Source organism: Neopsephotus bourkii, unplaced genomic scaffold, assembly GCF_033783945.1.
Source record: "Neopsephotus bourkii isolate Nb327-2 ecotype Australia unplaced genomic scaffold, CSIRO-AGI_Nbou_v1 NB_1281, whole genome shotgun sequence".
Classification (NCBI taxonomy): domain Eukaryota; kingdom Metazoa; phylum Chordata; class Aves; order Psittaciformes; family Psittacidae; genus Neopsephotus; species Neopsephotus bourkii.
The window spans coordinates 526,330-545,205 of record NW_026901766.1 but is presented as its reverse complement, the minus strand read 5'-3'; the positions used below and the strand labels follow the sequence as shown (position 1 = coordinate 545,205).

Here is an 18,876-nt window from a genome sequence, read left to right as displayed (position 1 = left end):
GCTTTGATGAAGTTACATATTTCCTTTACCTATTTATGCCTGCAGATTTCTATGTTAATTTTTTAAAATTTAGATAAAAATGCATATTTAAAAGTTAAATATAATACCTCTTGATGGTTCTCACAGAGCATATAAAAGCCCTTAAATTCCATTGAGAATTTCATAATACCCAAAGAAGATGAAGTCTGCCATTAAGCAGAAGAGAAAGGTTCATACTGGGTAAGCAGATAGTCTGCAAAAACATGAGACTTACTGAATATGACTACAGTATCAGAGATTACACAATCATAGCAGAACCCCAGGTATCACTTCCTGAAGTCTACAAAATCAACCCCTGATCTATCGCATGGATTGTCTATCTTAGGAAAAAAAAGTAGAATATGATCTAAATGTTTGGGAAAATTAAAGCCCAAGAAGGTATTAGTTTTTTTGCTTCACAATACCTCCTTATGCTGTTTTAGGGAAAGCTGCCATCTGGTGCTACAGTTTTCCATAGCTTTTCCCAAGGCTTTGTCTCTGCTGTCCTCTGGTGCTCAAGAATTTTGCAGCAGAGTTAAAGTGAATGCTGGCAGCTTTAACAAATGAGCACTGCTGTGCTTTGGTCAAATGGGTTATTTCACAGAGTTTAAATCCTTCACAATTTAATAAATTTACTGATTCTGAGATACCCCTTAGATCTCACTGGAGTTGGTGAGTTGTAGATGTTTTTAGGATAACGCTCTTTCGGTACCTGGATTTCTGGTTTAGCTCATGAATGCTGATTTCCTGTTTGCTTATTGCTTTCTTATTGATAATGATGTTGTAATTTTATCTTGTTATAATTATTTTTGAATTAAATCTATCAAGCAACACTAACCTCTCCCCTCCTCCATGCTACAGATGGGGAATTGCTCTGAGATGGCCGAGGATTAATTTGACCTGATGTCCTGACTGTTAATTATATCACAGTACTAACAAACTGAAAAGCCTCCCCACTAGAAACATACAGAAATAACCTAACTGACTGTGTTAACAGAATAGCTGCAATGCCAAATGTGAACAAATGTGTTTTCCCTTGGAGCGGGAAGCAGTAGGGTGGGAATGACTCAAGACACTGTTCTGTGTGGGCGGCATCTCTTTCTCTAATACACAATTTTGTCCATGATTCACCATGAGTCATGCGAGGTAAGCCTGACAGCAGCTCAACTACGTTGTAAAGTACAGTACAACTGCATCATTTTAGCCGGAGGGGATTGATGTGTGCACAGTATTTCATGGAGATTTTTCTAATCAGGGTTCTGGTTTGGTGTTTGTTTGCTTATTTATTTATTTATTTATTTATCTATCTATTTATTTATTCCTTTCCTCCAGATTTTGGTTTATGCAATTAAGGACTGTTCACCACTTACTGATAGGGAGCCAGGACAGTCTGGGATTGTGCATTTTTGCATTAATATATGCTAAAGATCCCATAATATATTATTTGTAATTAAATAACAGGAATTTCAGTCCTGCTAGAATGATCATAGGATCCTCAAATTTTATTCTTAGTGAAATCTAAATGCTACATGTTATGGTTTAGATCCAGTCAGTAGCTAAGCACAATGCAGCAACTTGCTCATGCCGTCCTTCCTTCCCCCAGGCAGGATGGGGAGGAGAATCAAAAGCATGTAGACCCCATGTGCTAAGACACAGCCGAAACCAGGACATACATATAAGCTTACTCCATATCCACACAGAACTAGTGCGGAAACAGTACATAGTTGGGTATATACATACACACACACCTCTACACACCCTATTGTATCTTAAGCTTTATAAGGACATGCTGCCTCTAGGATTACTGTTCTCTTCCTTGAAATACTGGTAGGGGAAAAGGCTTAATGCCTTTGAGTTATAGGTGTGCAAAATTGGATTTTGCATGTGTTCAGTGGTTTTTTTTTAAGCCTCAGAAGAGCAGGGCTAAAGTACTAAGCTAAGAGCTCAGTCCTGGCTGCTGAGCATGGCAAATGGTATGAAGAGTGCCAAGGCAGTTGTATGGTGGCGGTATGGGAGGTTTCCAAAACCCCTGGAGAAACAGAGGGAGATCCCTCCCTATAGACAGTGCCAGTACTTCTGCCTCATGGCCACTGGCAGTGTCTGCTGCTGCTGCTGTATTCCAGATGAGCTGAAGGGTGTTTTGCTGCTGGCCTGTGAGATGCTGTGAGCACCATCCTCCAACAGCGTGGGTGAGATGGGCCAGGGGCTCAAGGACACTAGTCTTCAACCCTTCATATACTAAGAACTGTATTTTTAATGACGTAAGATTTGGTTAGTCCTTGTCATGGAAAAAAAGCCATACATACATATGACAGATGAGATAATGTGAGCCCAGAGGCTACAAAACTAGCTTTGCTGCTACCGAAAAGTCAAAACTCAAGTGTAAACTTCCTATTCAATGTGAAAAATTAGAACAAAATGAGAAAAACAACAACTGAAACATCTTCTAAAGGACTTAGATGAGTTATTCTGTGTTCAGAAACAAGACTGTTTACTAGGGAACTCCAATATCCAAACAATAAGGCACTGAATAGGGATAATGATGCTCCTGTTCATGGCTTCCAGAATCACTGTTATTTTGGGAGAAAGGTAGACTGCGGTGTTTTTGACTGACTTAAAATTCAGCAACTAATTAAGGACATGACCAGGCCTGTACAAATACAAAATGTATCTGGCAAATAGGTTTAGTGACCTTCTACTCCTGAATGTCTAATGTTCAGGATTAATGACTGGCAGCTCCAAGAATAAATTATGGATAATTCCTTGGTGCTGAGGGAACACTGATGACAGCAGTATTCAAGCATGCTCCAGCTGGAGACCAGTAACAAGCAGTGTCCCTCAGGGATCGGTTTTGGGACTGGTCTTGTTCAACATCTTTGTCACTGACATGGACAGTGGGATTGAGTGCACCCTCAGCAAGTTTGCCGATGACACCAAGCTGTGTGGTTTGGTTGATACTGGAGGGAAGGAATGCCATCCAGAGGGACCTTGACAGGCTTGTGAGGTGGGCTGATGCCAACCTCATGAAGTTTAACCATGCCAAGTGCAAGGTCCTACACCAGGGTCAGAGCAATCCCAGGCACAGCTACAGGTTGGGCAGAGAAGAGATTTAGAGCAGCCCTGTGGAGAAGGACGTGGGGGTGTTGGTTGATGAGAAAATGAACATGAGCCAGCTCCAGTATGTACTCGCAGCCCAGAAAGCCAGCCGTGGGCTGCATCAAAAGGAGCATGACCAGCAGGTCGAAGGAGGTGATCCTGCCCCTTTATTCTGCTCTCGTGAGACCTCACTTGGAGTATTGTGTACAGTTCTGGTGTCCTCAACATAAAAAGGACATGGAACTGTTGGAACAAGTCCAGAGGAGGGCCACAAGGATGATCAGGTAACTGGAGCACCTCCTGTATGAAGATCGGCTGAGAAAGTTGGGGCTGTTCAGCCTGGAGAGGAGAAGGCTGTATGGAGACCTCATAGCAGTCTTCCAGTATCTGAAAGGGGCCTATAGGGATGCTGGGGAGGGACTGTTCATTACGGACTGTAGTGATAGGACAAGGGGTAATGGGTTAAAACTTAAACAGGGGAAGTTTAGATTGGATATAAGGAAGAAGCTCTTTACTGTGAGGGTGGTGAGGCACTGGAATAGGTTGCCGAGGGAAGTTGTGAATGCTCCATCCCTGGCAGTGTTCAAGGCCCCATTGGACAGAGCCTTGGGTGACATGATTCTGTGTGAGGTGTCCCTGCCCATGGCAGGGGGATTGGAACTAGATGATCTTAAGGTCCTTTCCAACCCTAAGTATTCTACGATTCTGTATTTCTGTGGGTAGTTGTTGTAAGGGAAGTCTGTTGCCTAGCATCTAGGTGTTAAAGAAATGTGTGCCCATATCTGTTATGAAGTCAAAAGCAGGTGCGAGTAACAAGTAGTTTGCAATGAATAAACATTACATCTTTATAGTATATCCAAATGTTCAGCTACCCACCAGATCATTTGAGAGGAGCATAAAACAAACACATACTTGCTTGAAAACCCACCCCTACAGAGACTTACTTCACTGTTGCTACAGTCTCTGTGATCATGTTATTCTGCACAAATGAGGTGTAAACCAGCACAAAAATCGTTGTGGCCCTGCACCTCATCTACTCTCTGTAAGTGCAGAGGGAGAAACTATCTCTTTTGGCCTATCAGTAACCACCTAGGCTTAGCAGGGCACACAAGACTTCATAAGCAATGAACAGACCTTGACTAGATCTGATCTCCTTACTCAGCAGTAGTTAAAAAAGAATCGCATATGGGCATAATATTATAGGAATACAAAGACTTGAGAAGTATTCTATGGGAATGATCAGAAACAGTTAGGCAGATTTTTTGGATCATACATAATTTGCCAGAAATGGACTCTGACCAAAAAGAGCTTTAGTTCAACTTTGTTTAAGTTTTAAGCTGAACAAAGCTCAGAAACCTAAACCATGGAAAAAATTTATAAATATTTTAAACAAACATGTGCCATTGAAGTAAATGAATAAAATAAACTGAAGTAATAATTTTTAAAATAAACTATTTGTTTGTCCTGAAAGGAAAAAAATATGAAGAAAAATTGGTAGGTCATTCTCTATACGATAGTTGCAAACATTTAGGCTGAGTGATTGATCTATTGTCCCAGAGTTCAGCAACTGATCAAACATTTGTGATTATCATATCCCAATCAATTATTAATGTTAATAAACTATGAATATGATAAATTTAAGTGTGTCTAAAGGGAAACTTCACAGAGGAACTTTCCAAAGAGTCTTACAGGCATCATCTTATCAGTGGAGAAGAGACCCAACCTAACTTATGCCAGACCATTTGACTAAGGCTGGAACAATGCATAACTTCAGTCTGAAATCCTTTTCTTCTATCTAAAACATGTCAGGTAGGAATACTCTCCCTGACATGGTACCTGAAGGTGACTAAATATAACTGGCAATGGCATCTAACCACAGAAATATGTGCAAAGGGTTCTTTGCTAGCAACAAATCATCTCTCCTTACCACTGAAGGGCACTTGGGTGAAGAAGCTGTGCAGTCCAAAAGTCCAGTGCAGATTACAAAGAGAAATATTAAGTCAGCAGTAGTGTGCCAAAGATATTGTTTCTAAACTTGCTGGTCTCCATAGAAACAGTTCTTATTTTACAGAAAAGGCTGTAAGTGTCTGAAACTTCACTAGAATGATGCATCAAATTTGAAAGAGCTAAGGGCAGAGTCAATGACAGGGAAGAGCAATAGGACTGTCAGCACATGGAAGGAAGACAGGAAAAAGCTCATCTGGAAAAGCAGATCCAGTTCACACACCGCTTCCTTGTAGCAGAAGTCAGAAGGTATATAGGAAACACAGCATTGTAGACAAGAAACCAGGAGCTGGGATAATTGCAGAAAGATGGAAATTGCTTCCTTCCCAAATTTCTCCCCATTGCCAAGAAAAAGGCAGCTTGCAAAGTGCTTATTTGATTTGAATAGGCACTTCATAATTGGATCAGAAGCCAGAGATAGTAAACTGCAATTAGTAGCTAATGAGCAGAGAATGGCCCATTGCTACTGTTCTGGCTTCTGGTCCTTCCCAACAGCCAGGTTCTTGCCTGCAAATGAGTCCTGTAGGTGGGTCTTGTGGGCTGCTCCTTCGGCTTGCCTGCATATTGGGTCCTGTAGGCAGGTCCTTCTGCCTGCCTGCAGACGGGGTCCTGTGGGCAGCTCCTGCTGTTTGCCTGTGGGAAACAGTCTAGGTTTTTGGTTTTTTTTTTTTTTACTTAAAAAAAAAAAAAAATCAACCAGGAAAATCTCTTTTTGTTCCATGCCTCTATCCTGATGTTAACCAACCGGGGTTGAGTTCTAAGGCTTTCAAAGACACCACGAACCAAACTAAGCTAAGGCAGGTCTGATGATGGCTCATATAACTGCCCAAATTAGAAAGTGTCAATTGAGCCTGAGATCAAGAGACTAGAAGTTGACTTGTATAGTTTTCAGAACTTTAGCTATTTGATTCTTTTTGTGGTGCAAATTATTCCTCTAAGCCTATGTTACTAATACAGCCAAGTCTTCCCTTTCACAATTCTGCTGAGCTGCAGAAGCTGCTATTAAGGGATGATCTGTCTAGCTGCTCAAAATGTCTTCAGTGGATTAAAAAATTCATGGGTGTAAGTATAAGAGGCAACGAACATAAATTCATAAAGAATTTTAAAACATGTTTTCATTCTTTTCTTGCCTGTTTACACACTTACTTGTCCTCCAATGAAGTTAATCAAAAGAAAAAAAAATAAATTTCTAGCTTCTACGAATCTTTGGACGTTTCCACCCAAAGGAAGACTTAGCAGTATTCTTGTCTACCAGAGAGGCCCACTCATCTATCGTAGCTGAGTTCTTTCAATTCTGAAATCTCATTAATTCATACAATGCAGTATCAAATTGTATCGAAGTATGAGGATATTACATCACAGCATGATGCTTCAGCATCACAATGCACTTCTGCAACATCGAGGCACAATGAGGCCATCTTGCCTGGTTTTAGTCTCACAGAAGAGAAGGGAGTGTGAAGAGTGGTATCCTATCATCTGCCAAATTTAGCCATCAGATAGCCTGCAACACCCGCAGAGGTGGGAATATCAAACTGACAGCACTGAGGCTGGTGACTTATTGTTGACACTTACGGTGAGTTCCATGTCCTCCTCCTCTTTTTCTTTCACTGGTTTCTCTGGTTCCTCTGGCTCCTTCTCTTGGAGATGGATCTCATTGGCTTGGGTCATGTAAGGCATATCATCTTTGTTCTTGAACTCCAAGCTGAGGATTGAAGGAGGAAGTAGAATTCCTAGAATTACCTAAAGCAATAATAATGATAACAATAATCATCACAGCAAACAAATTACAATCATTATAGTTAGCATCAAAAGGAACAACCCCCTCAGGACATTTAGGAAAAGGAAGATATGTATGCATGTGAGTTTCTATGATACAGTTTATCAGTTGCGGTAAAGTTATCAGAAGTCCACAGTGAAACAAAGCCTGTGACTTCTCCTAGCATGGCTGTGCATGCTATGGCAAATTGCCTCTTTTGAATACTTCTTTTATTTGCTTCCTCATCTGATGCATATTATCATATACCGGAATATATTTACAAAATATTACATACAGTCAGTTGTAGGTGGGACCATGGGGATGTTCAGACCTTGGACCTGAAAATTTCCGCATTTTACATAATAGACAATATTGGTGTAAATGACACAGAAGCATTATTAATTTCTACAGAGTGTGTTAATAGGTCTCAAGGTCTCTATGTCCATATACTTAATTCACATAGACAGTCAAGGTTTAAGCATGTGTGGATCTGAGGAGATAAGGAAAAGCCAGCAATAGCACATGCTGATGTGCTTAGCTATGCAGTCCTCTTAGATTCTGCTTCAGTAACCTAGCAGATGTGTAATGCTCTTGTTAATGCCAGCTCATGCTTTTCTGCCTTTCCTCTCTCATGATGTGGGAGTAAAGAAACCATTGTTACCTTGAGTGGATATATACAATGAATGATGCTTGGAGTTAAAACAGTAGCATAACTGAAGAGATATGATAATAATATAAAAAGAAGTGGCTTGTCTGTATTCACAAGCACAGTAGCTTTCCCTGGTTTTGCCTGTAATCTCATGGAAAATTATTTTGTTATAAATCTCTCCTAAATGACAAGTGAAACCATGTAGTTAGCTTGTTGGCAGGTCAGAGACAATGACTGCTTGTGCTCATCATATCAACAGACAGCATGTGTGGTGTTGTAACCATCCGATTAAGATTCTGTAATTAGGAGCAGTTAGCGTATATGAATGCTGTGCCCTACCTTGGAAGAGCTGCCTGAACTGCTCCTGAACTTGGCTTGTCACAAAAGGGTGAGGTGGCCACAGGCAGACCTGGCTTCCCAGAGAGGCTATTTTTAAGAACAGGCTGGATTAGCAATTGCCTCTCCCCCTCCCACTGGTACTATATATCCCCAGTGAGACTCCTAAAGAATCACATTAATCCATTTGCCAGTTTCAACAAGAGAAAATTGTCTATGGGAAATAATTCATTACTCATGCTTGCAAATTTATTCGCCATGCTGCCTCTTGCTCATATAGCTTGTAGACTGCTTTAGCTTTAAACAGGCCCTGCTAATGAACTTCAGTGAAAACAGAAGCTAAAAGCTGAGTAAGGGACCCCTGTGAAGCCCTGATGTTACAAGAAGCTGAATAGAATCTGTTACCTTCAGTCATTCTTTGTGAAAGAAAGGTCTATATTTTATGGTTTAAAAGATTCATGCTGCAAAGAAGAAAGCACGCAGTGGGAAATGTATTGCTGCACTAATCCCCATCTACCCAAACTGAGTATCTGCAAAGCCAAGCACTGAACAAAGAAGCAGTCCCCCTGAAGGGCAATGGGCCCATGGGTCAAGTCAGAAAAACAGGCAGTAAAGATGTCTCCAAATGTGAGAATGCCTTCTGTCAGTAAGCAGAACAATATTTATACACAGTTCTGCAAGAGTATGATGAGAATGCTATCAGCCACTTATTCACTACTCCCATCGGATTAGACCTAGTACAACGACAGTGAATGTATCCATAAGCATTCTCATCATTACTGAACATCTTTTCACAGTGCAAGACAGCTGAGCAGTTACCACTTTTTACACACTCAGTTAATGCAGGAGAGAGAACCACTTGATGAAAATATTTCTCAGTCATCTGGGAGGAAAAGGCATGTCCTGGTTATGTACTGACTGGTGAGTATGTTGGTGAAGGTGAAAGATACTAGGCTTTGGACACAAATTTGTCTTTCAGAATTTACCTTACTCTGTTAGCAGTTTTGCTACCTGTAGAAGTAAAACTTAAACAGCTTTGAAAATTGAATTAGCCTCTAGATATTATAAGGTAGTTCCTTCAGGTCAGTCATTAGAAAGACTGGCAGGGGATTGAAAGAAAATTTGTACTGGTTGCTTTGGCCTGTTCTGGAGAAGGCTGTCAGATCAGCACCTTTCACTAATGGTTAATTCAGTTACACATCCTTCTTCTTTATATATCTTTAAAATCCTTGGCTAACTCCTCAAGTCACCAGGCAGGGTGACATACTAAACTCCGTGGCTCAATTCTTCCGATAGCTCTCACTGATACTAGAGAAGGCTCTGAAGATTACCTTGTTACCATCTATGAGAACTCCACTGACTGTTATTTTTATTTTAAAACAGTACTGACCTTTAGGCCAGAATTTTTGCGCATCCGGAGACGACCCATCCACATGTCTGTGAGCAGCATCTGGCTGCAAGTGTGAGCAATGAAGTCCCTGTGCTTGGCTGCCACTGCGAGCTGCAGGCATGTGGCGTTGCTCCAGTTCTTCAGCTCGTAGGTCAGCAATTTCATTGCCAGTTGCTCATCCTGCTTGTATGACTGGTCCAACAGCTCCACTGCCAACTGGCCGAAGTCCCTGCAACAGAGGGATATTTATTCACTCCCATTAACCCAAGCAGCCTGCTGCAGAAAATATCACTCTGCAACTGACAGCCTCTGCAAGGGAGGCATCACCTTCCATCATGAAAATCGTGATGTTGACTGTACACATGGAAACCCACATTTCCGAACGTGAGTGGTTAATGACAGGCATATAAATAAGTGCCCTGACATAGCAGTGGTGAGCACCCACACCTACCAGCTGTTTGCTCCCACCTGCCTGCCCACCTCCCTGACATTTCCTACTTGAAATCCTCTGGTTATCTGCAGCTTACAGAATTGCTTCTGTACTACTTGCCCATGACTAAGTGGTCAAGTCTCCTGGAAAAAGGAGTGTCCAATACCCTTTTCTAAATTCTGTGTCTCAGACCTTTAACATCCGGAAAGTTTACTATGGAATCTAGTATCTTGGCTTGCTCACCTAAGCATGACCTCTTGGTTAATTAACACTTCTGCCCAGTATTACATTCATTAGGATTTCAATAATTGTTCTGCCTGGGATGAACAGAGTATTGAAAAAGCACAGAGAAAGGTTGCAACCTGACTCTTGGAGCCTCAGAAAGAACACATAGACAAAACAGGTATTTCACTGTCTTCTCATTTCAGTACTTATACTGGTAGCAACCCTGCCTCTCTGTCTCACAGGCTGTTTAAAAGCCATTTAGATTTCCTCTAAAGGGACTGTGTTTTTCCTAAATTAGGAATGAAAGCAAGGTACAGATAAGCAAATTGCAGGCATGGTCAGCAGCCTCTCTCCCTCTCCTACCCCCCTCACACCACACCACAACACACCCCTTTCCTATTTTTTTTTAACCCAGGAAAGTGTACATGAAAGAAAATTCACCTGGAATTACGGTTCAGCTCTTGGGATATGTCATCCACCATGTCATTTTCTGATGCTTCGTGGGCCATAGCTTTGCAGAGTTTGCAGGCCACTAGTGCTTTAGCCATAGCCTCTTCCCCATGCTGCCAGAAAAAGAGGGCCATCTTCTGACGCTTCATCAGTACAGCCCACACCATCAGCTCATGGAATGGGAAGGGGAAATGGTTGATCTCAGGGTCATCCAAATCAATATCTACTTCTTCTTCTCTTTTTTTGGTTGTTTTTCTCCCTCGCCGCAAAGGGACATCATCCTGTGAGAATTATGGAGAAATTTTTTCACGAGTGAAAAAACCGAACCAATTCACACAGTGTATTGGAGTCAGTACCTGAGATGTCAAACATACTCCCTGCAGGCCAGCCCCTTCATTTCTTTGGACAAAATATTTAAAACAGGAAAATAATAAAAAAAAGTATTGGTCCATGCACTGTAATTGAGAAGTCAGTAACCTCACACCTAAGTGAAAAATAGCTTTGGACTATCACTGAACTATTCTATCTTCCTAAGCACACAGACCACAGTCACACAATACCCAGAGCCATTCTGGAAAAGCGATCATTAAAATAAAGCTAAGAAGGTACTCTAAAAATAACATCTGTTGCAATGCATCCGCTTCGTTCCACCTCCAGAAAGTACACATCCAGGGGATGTTATGGTCTCCTGAAGACTTCCTCCCTGCTTATTCTTGTGTTTTCTCCCTTTATCTTCTTAAAAGTTCTTATAGGAATGGGAATCTCCTTTCACCATTCCATCCTGCCATTGTACTGCATTTTTACCCCTCTTTCTCCATCACTTAGTTCTTTCTACTACCTTTAGTTTTTTTCCCATTTTAGCCTATTGCTTTTACCAGATAAGCTGACCTATTCTGTGCTGCATCTGTGGACAGGAAAATGAAAGCTGTTGCATAAAATAAATAAATAAGAAAACATGCTATCTCCTTGAAGCACGGTGGTAGCCAAAACTGTCAACAAAACTAATAGAAAATTTGCCCATGTAAAGATTTCTGCATCACTCTCCACAACTGCTTTGTTTCTCTGAACACGTTTCAAAGGTATGTAGTTATCTGACTGGAATTCTGCTTGGCCTGACAGACTGAAACATTTTGTTTAATCTTCATGACAAGAAAAATGATCCATGGAGGGAGAAGAGCATTCTTTTCTGCTGTCTATCCGCTGGAGTTTTATTAAGAAATGTTTCTTAATCTGACCCTTCCGTAAAAAAGTTATCTGGATGAAAAATACAATCTGCGTGGCACATTTCTCATACAAAACTTGAAAACAACTCTTGGTGCCTTCATTACAGTGAATTTAAACATTATCTTGATATAGTGTACATTTGTCAAAGAAGGAAAAGACATTAAGATTTATCACAGGTCGCCTACCTCCATTCCCAACAGTTTCAGGGCTTTTGGCTGTACAAAAAAGTTAGAAAAATGTTATTTCTCCCAGAAGGGTGATGAAAAATTACAACTATGTGCGTATACATACATACATACATACATGCATGTGTAACGTGATGTATAATACAGAGTATATAATAGGTAATGTATAATATAGGTGATACATACATAATGCAATGTAATATACATATATACATAAATCAAATAATTATATATATATATTTAATTCAACCTTGAGTTTCATCCTATTTCACCAAAACACACAATAGAAGACATACATTTTAGTTCAGGTACAGTGTGGAAAAGAGGTAGGAATTACTGCTAATGCATGAATGCATTCCTCTGGATTATATCATTGTTTTGGCCATTCCCATGGCACACTTTTGTTGACTGCTGTGGAGCTCCTCCATATGCTGGTTAGAGATCTGTGAAATTGTTACTCAAATGCTTTTCTTGACGGAGTGACTAAAGGGAGGATGTCTCTCCCAGCAGCTACAATTACTACCTTTCCTCTCAAAAGCGAGGAATGTGTAGGGAAACAAACCAACCATTTCAGGTGTTTGGATCTAATTGTTTCACAGAGCTGTTGCTCTTTATAGCCATTCAGAACAATACTCAATGGTGTGCATTTCTAAAATCTGAACTGAGACAGGAAATGGAAATGTGAGGTAAAAGTAGGCAAAGAAAGAAGTACAAATCTTACTGGGAGTTGTCAAGCAGATTTTTATTCATGCTGATTGGGTCCGTGGCATTATGGATGACAATAAATATATTTCTGTCTTATAACGGTAGCAAACTTACTTTGGATTCACAGTATTGTAATTTATCAAACATGGAAACCACAAAAATACCAGAGGGTTTGTTTGCCTGGAGCCCAGTGACTCTGCTGGAGCCACATCCAGCCAATAAAGCCAATTCTGATTTACGTGTTTCTTTGCCCTGATACCTTCAGGTCACAGTCAAGAAGAGGAGCCATGGGATAGGAAATGCATCTATCAAAACACAAGTTTTTCAAGTTTAACTTAATTGCCTTGAGGTGTAATTTGACTTGCCTTTCGAAAGCTGTGGTTACTCATAATTGCAGGTTTAGAGCCCAAAGAGACTGTTTTATGTCCTAATCACACCAGGGCAGCAGAACCTAATAATTTTTTCACTAAATTTATAAGAAAACGTCTCTTGTATCAGTGGCTGCTTTTCAGCGTGCTGTGGTGAAACAGCTTCTATGTACATAATGGAAATGAATCTGTACACTGAATGCGTGTACACGTATGTTCCCCCAGCCCAGAACTAAGAAGCTACAGTAAATCCTGCCAGTGGGTTCAGTCATACAGGTGGCAAATAACTTGCTCCTTACCCTCTTGGGCCCAAATAAATTGTGGTACAGTGTTCTGAAACGCTTTCGGGTGTAATTGCAGCGATACGCTCCTCCCATCAGGTATTCTATCACCAAACCAATATCAATCAGACTTATCCGGTAATCAGGAGGTAAGTTTCCCTGCAATGAAAATAAGAAGGATGGTTGGGGAAGAGTAAATGCTTATTATTGCTGTTGTTAAATATACTTCAGAATTATGTCAGAATAAAACAAAAAACAGGAACATATTATTATGCTGGTTAATTAATTCACCTTAAAATAGATCCAACCGAAACCTGGATATTCTCGCTTGGAAAGAAGACACAGGTTAAATAAGATGAAGAACTTGTTGGAAGTAACAGAAGACAATGTCAGTACACAGTACTCATATTCTTCAGCTGGGGAAACAAGGAACATGACTGCAGAACAAAAAGCATGAGGATCAGCACACTTGAAAGGTCAGGCACAGTTACTCGACTCTAGTCCTGCAAGATAGCACCTTTTGTGCACCATCTGTACCCCAGAACTCTTCCCTGGCATCTCATGTCTCTGCTGGCACCTCTTTAGACTGCCTTCCCTGTACTGCCAAGGCATGGTGAAGTGACTCATGCAATATGATTTGTTCAATGGAATCAGTTGCTGCGTGTGATCTTCCCATCCTGTCAGCGTTTCCTTCCCATGTTCCAGGAAAGGAAGGGCAGAGGGAAAGGGCTGTATTATCTACTCTAGAGAAGTTACACAGGGCATGAGTTATTATTATTGCTTGTTGCTAGAGACAAGGAGAGTCTGCTAGCATTTTTTCTACAAATAAATACATATTTTTGCTTAAATTTCACATCTTGTATGAGGAAATCTGTATATATGAAAGTAAATATGAAAATAGTAATAAACAAAATACTTGTGGCTAATTCTTTGGGGTTTTGTTCAAGAACTATGGGTCTAGCAATTTTCCTAGATTATTCCTCCTTGAAGTCCCAACATATTACTGAAAACCACCCTAAACACAGTAATCTTGCTACCTAATTTCCAGCAGTGCCAAGGAGATTGTCTCCCAGAAGACGAAGTGTCCTGTCATTAGTAGGATCCTGGAAAAGTCATCTACATACTTGTTCTTCCGTTTCTCTTCCTTTCTTATCATGATGTTAAATATTACATATATGTGTGTGTATGTATATATATACACACACAATGTCCTCAGCATGCACCTTTTATTTTCAAGGGAAAGAATGATAAATATGTCCATGTCTTATTGCCCTCACATTGTGAACATCCTTGCACGTATCTTCCTCCTCTCCACTGTCAAGCCTGAAAACAGCAACCGTAAGGCTGTGAGTCCTCCAATACTTACAGCTTGCAAAATTTTGAAGAAAGCTCTGAGTGACAGATTGTCTTTTACTGCATACAAATCTGAGTCTGCCTTTGAGTTAACTGGGCATTTCTATTCTCCAGAAGCAGTAAGCTTCTGAGACACCTAGCAGGCCAGAACAACTTCAGGTCGGTCTGGTCTCATGGATGTTCTGGTCAAGTGCTCTTAGGGGATCTCTGGTGGTGGAAGAACAAAACCCCAGTGTGGGTACATCTGCTCTTCTGTTCCCTGCCTTGGGAGCTCCACAATGACAACTCTGCTTTACAGGAGGAAAGGGATAATGGGAAGGGAATGCCCTGAAATCGAAGTTTACCTCCTTCTCTACACCACTGCCTCTGAATTGTTTGGATGACCAGTATGGTTCAATCATCAGTTCCCTACCAGAAAAGAAAGTGTGATTTGGCAAACTCTGAATAGGTCACCTAGATGTAGAGTTGTCATTAAGAACCCTGTAGATTTACAGGATCTTTCTCTGTACTGTATGTTGTACAAGAGATGTGACTAGAAATTAAAGGTGGAAAGTGAGGTAAATAAGACTTCTGTGAACCGCAAGCAGTAGCCTTAGAAAAAGAGAAGATTACTCTAGTAAAAAATTAGCTTGTATAGCCAACATTGCAGAAGGACTAGGAAATTGTAATTGTTAGCTTTAAACTTTTTCAGTGCACTATAATAAAATAATCACATTTCCTATAATGATATACAGTACACCTTACAGTTAGCCTGTAGCTCTTTTTATGTGGTCATCAAAAGGTTAGTTATTAGCACAGAGCAATTTTATGACTGTCATGTCTTGCTGGAAATATCTGCATATTTGGAGATATCTGCCTGGCTTCTCTGCAGATGTGCTTATTAGATTCAGAATAGAGAAACATTAATGGAAAGCAGATGGCAACTGGTTCTGCAGAAGAGATGAAGTGGATGCAAAGATCTTCCTTCGTACTGTACTTGAGCCAGGAAGAGCAATGATTGTTTTCCTCCCTGCTCACTACAGTACAAAGGGCACACTGAAAGGCTGAGGAAGGTGAGAGGAAGGTAGTGCTATGGTCTACCATGCCTAGCAATGGGCTGGGATTCAAAGGGACAAAAGATCAAACTAATTTAGTGACAAAAGATGACCTGCCAACTGTCTTTCAGCAATATCCCTTAGCATACACTTTTGCATTTGTCCTACTTTTTGGCTAATCTGGTGGATAGGATTTACAGGAATGCATATTAGTTTATTTGAATGCTGTCATTTTTATTTTTGAACTGTTTAAGGAAAAATAATGTAAATCTAAAGATGAAATTGCTATGTTTTTGTTTGTTTTTTCCCTATTCTTCTCTTTCCATATTGCTTAAGGCACTGACAGTTTTAGTAGAACAAGGGCGATGGCACTGCTAGAAGTGGGAGTTGTAGCTCCAAAAGAGTGTTGTAGTTCTTCAACAGACTCCTTCTGTCTTAATGTAAGACACTAAAACTGAATTCATTGATATTATTAAGTGGCAAAAAATACTTGAACAATTAAGAGAGAACAGCAGGCATCAGCATTTGTTAGCTTCTTGATAAAGTTTTGATTTCTAAAATTTCATAAACGGACTTAGATAAAAAAATTTCCAATATAGCAACTTAAATAAAAGCTGCATCTAAACCTCCCACTATAATATTGAAAGATTTTCCTAAAAACCCTCACAAATTCACAGCAGAAATACACATTATAGACATGCATATGAATGGCTCCATGCTAACACACAATTACTTTTCCAAAGTGAGCAGTCTAGTAAAGCTAATTGGACCACCCTTGTGTGAGGAGTTATGCATGTGCCAAAGCACTTGCTGTATCAGCAGACACCTCAAATTACCCTGGCAGCGGTGAGTCTGCTTGTAAATGAGGTGCAGCAGTGCAAGTAGGCCAGAACCACTGCGAGAAGTAAAAAATTTGGATGGGCTAATTCTAGTACAGCTAAGGTGATGGAATGACAGAGAAGGTTTGATTTTTGAGTATGATAGGTACCCTGGTGAATAACCAACTAACCTTCTGTGTTTGGACAAGCTCTTCAGTGCTAATGCATTGTTCTTTTCCTGAAGAAAATTCAACTTTAAGCTGCAGCTAACCAATTACAGTATTTTTTCACCTGAAGTGCATTTTCATATTCAGCGGGTATCAAGCCTCTCATTTTGCATTCTGAGGAAAAAAGAGTACTTTCAAAATTCGCTATATTGCTTGTTAGTTCTCTGGAAATGTATCCAGACAGTGGCAGTCCAAACTAAACTTTGAAAACTTGCATCAGCCCAGGTGGTATTAAGATATATTGATTGTATACAATTCTTGGATTAAAGAAAAGATGTATCTGTTAATTTCTACTGATCATCTGCCAGATGAGCTAGGGTGGGAAGGATTTTTTAAAAACAACCCGTAGAGGGCAACCTTCACTTACAGACAGGATGTCGAACACGGTCAGGTTTTCTTCCTGCTTAGTCTGGGTATATTGGTTTGTACCGTCTAGTGAAGAGAGTTAACCTGTGTTAAGCTCTGTACCCTTGAAAGAGGTGGTCAAAAAGGCCATGATGCAAACGGTGCAGGCAGACTGTCTCCGTATGTAGTTATGGAACAGAGAGGATCTAAAAGAGATATGAGCACAGCTGTCTCTAAAGCAACTAAATTTACAGTCTAAAGCTGTAAATTTTTTAAGACTATGTCTCCAGGCCTTCATAATATGCTGCCCAGGCTAACAGTCTTCACAGCAATACTTGGCTATCCAAAGAGAAAATAAATTGTTGTCTTACATGTTTTTTGTGTGTGCCTGTGTGCATGCACACATATGTGTCTATGAGCTGCCACAAACAGGATGTGGTGACTCCTGAGGTTCAATTTTTTTCTTTATTAAGCAGGCAGGGCAGTTTTCCAACAAACAAAAAAATTCCTAGTGGTTTATATGACTATGTAATACAATAGTAGTAAATTAAATAGTGCTTCTATAATTTGTAAGCATGCATTTTCTATTTAAGAATTCACACTTATGCAGACATTGTTATTTTTTTGTAGCATATGACCTTTTATAAAGTGCAGGTTTTAAAACTGGGTTGTATGCATATAAAGCACAGAGTGTGCATATTCATGAAGTGTTGTCTCAAGGAGACACATCACATTTTTGTATTTATATTTTGTGATACTGTAATTAGACCAGAGAGGTTGGGTAACTGGCATCAAAATAGATATAAACTGAAAAAGCTAGCAGCAGTAGGTGTTCTGGTTTTCATGCATGGTGGGACATGCGGTGATGTCCATTAAGAAGTTATTTCCAAGGAAGTATTTTCTTTTAAACTGTTGTTAGACCTACTGACTGATTTACAGCTTGGCTGCCTGGTAAGGAATCTGCTCAGGTATCAGGGCTATGGTGCTGTCACTTTTCTCTGACTGAACTGTGATTGTTTCTCAGCCAGTGACAAAATGAGAAATACAGGCCCAGAGGTGAATTTTTCTGATGAAGGTCCTAGAGGGCTGCACCCAGCTGTTTTTAAAGCTCTCAATTATTTTCCCATGAGAGTGCACATTGACTTCATGCACTGGCGATTACTGGAGACTTCACATATGAAAGAGGAAAGAAAGATGAATTTATGGAAAAATGACCAGCATCAAACATTTAGCAATCACCATGGAATAAATAATGTCATTGAACATAGCACAGGTTTATTGCCAATGTCTGTCAGTATATTCCTATGAGTTCCGATAATCTTTGCTTATTTTGATGCCTTTTTTTCAAGAGCTCCTTTAAAAACCTCTGCTAGGGACTCAGAAAAAGATATTATTTAGTTACCCCACATAACACATTGCTATGCCTTTGAAGGAGGACTTGGAAAGGTGATGCTGAGAGAGACAAAGATTTTGAAAAATATGTTTTAAAGTAAGAAGACAAATAATGCTTGTTTCAGACTCTTGAAGGCACATAACTGACTGCATATTTAGTAAGAAAAAATATTCTGGTGATTTGGGCTTGAAGAGAAGTAGCCAGCCTAAATGCATTCTAGCTTTACTCTGTTCCATCCAAGGGGACTTCTGTGTTAAGAACAGTTTCATTTTCTTCTGTAGGCTTTCCACACCTTCCAGTGGTCACTTAATATACTATATGTAGTTGAACAGTGATGCAATGTAACATGCTAACCAAAGAAAATGACCAGAACCTCCTTAAACATAACTACTCATAATTCTGCAGTGTTATTTAAGAGAAAGATGATTTATGAAGCATTGCCACGCCCCTTCCCTAGCTGCCTTCAGTTGTGCTCAGCTGTCAGTGACAGAAGAAACCATCAAAACCTGTGGTCTTACAAAAATCTCCATTCTTTTTTCAATCTTCTGTCTAGTCCCATGTACAAAAATTTCCTTTCTCAAGCATGTTA

The 18,876-nt window shown here is 40.1% G+C and overlaps 1 protein-coding gene across 2 annotated transcripts in view; it reads right to left on the bottom strand.

The window, feature by feature from the left end:
• Positions 1–4,734: 4,734 nt before the first annotated feature.
• LOC133218669 (transient receptor potential cation channel subfamily M member 3) overlaps positions 4,735–18,876 on the bottom strand; it is a 337,140-nt gene continuing 322,998 nt past the window's right edge. The window contains exons 13-18 of one of the 2 annotated variants that reach the window (XM_061365328.1): positions 13,136–13,276; positions 11,764–11,793; positions 10,346–10,635; positions 9,250–9,478; positions 6,691–6,858; positions 4,735–5,751 (exon numbers count right to left, since the gene is read on the bottom strand). In XM_061365328.1, the coding sequence (XP_061221312.1) occupies positions 5,557–5,751; positions 6,691–6,858; positions 9,250–9,478; positions 10,346–10,635; positions 11,764–11,793; positions 13,136–13,276 (1,053 nt within the window). In that variant the 3' untranslated portion in view covers positions 4,735–5,556. The remainder of the gene's footprint in view (positions 5,752–6,690; positions 6,859–9,249; positions 9,479–10,345; positions 10,636–11,763; positions 11,794–13,135; positions 13,277–18,876) is intronic. The other variant, XM_061365329.1, reaches the window with a different exon arrangement.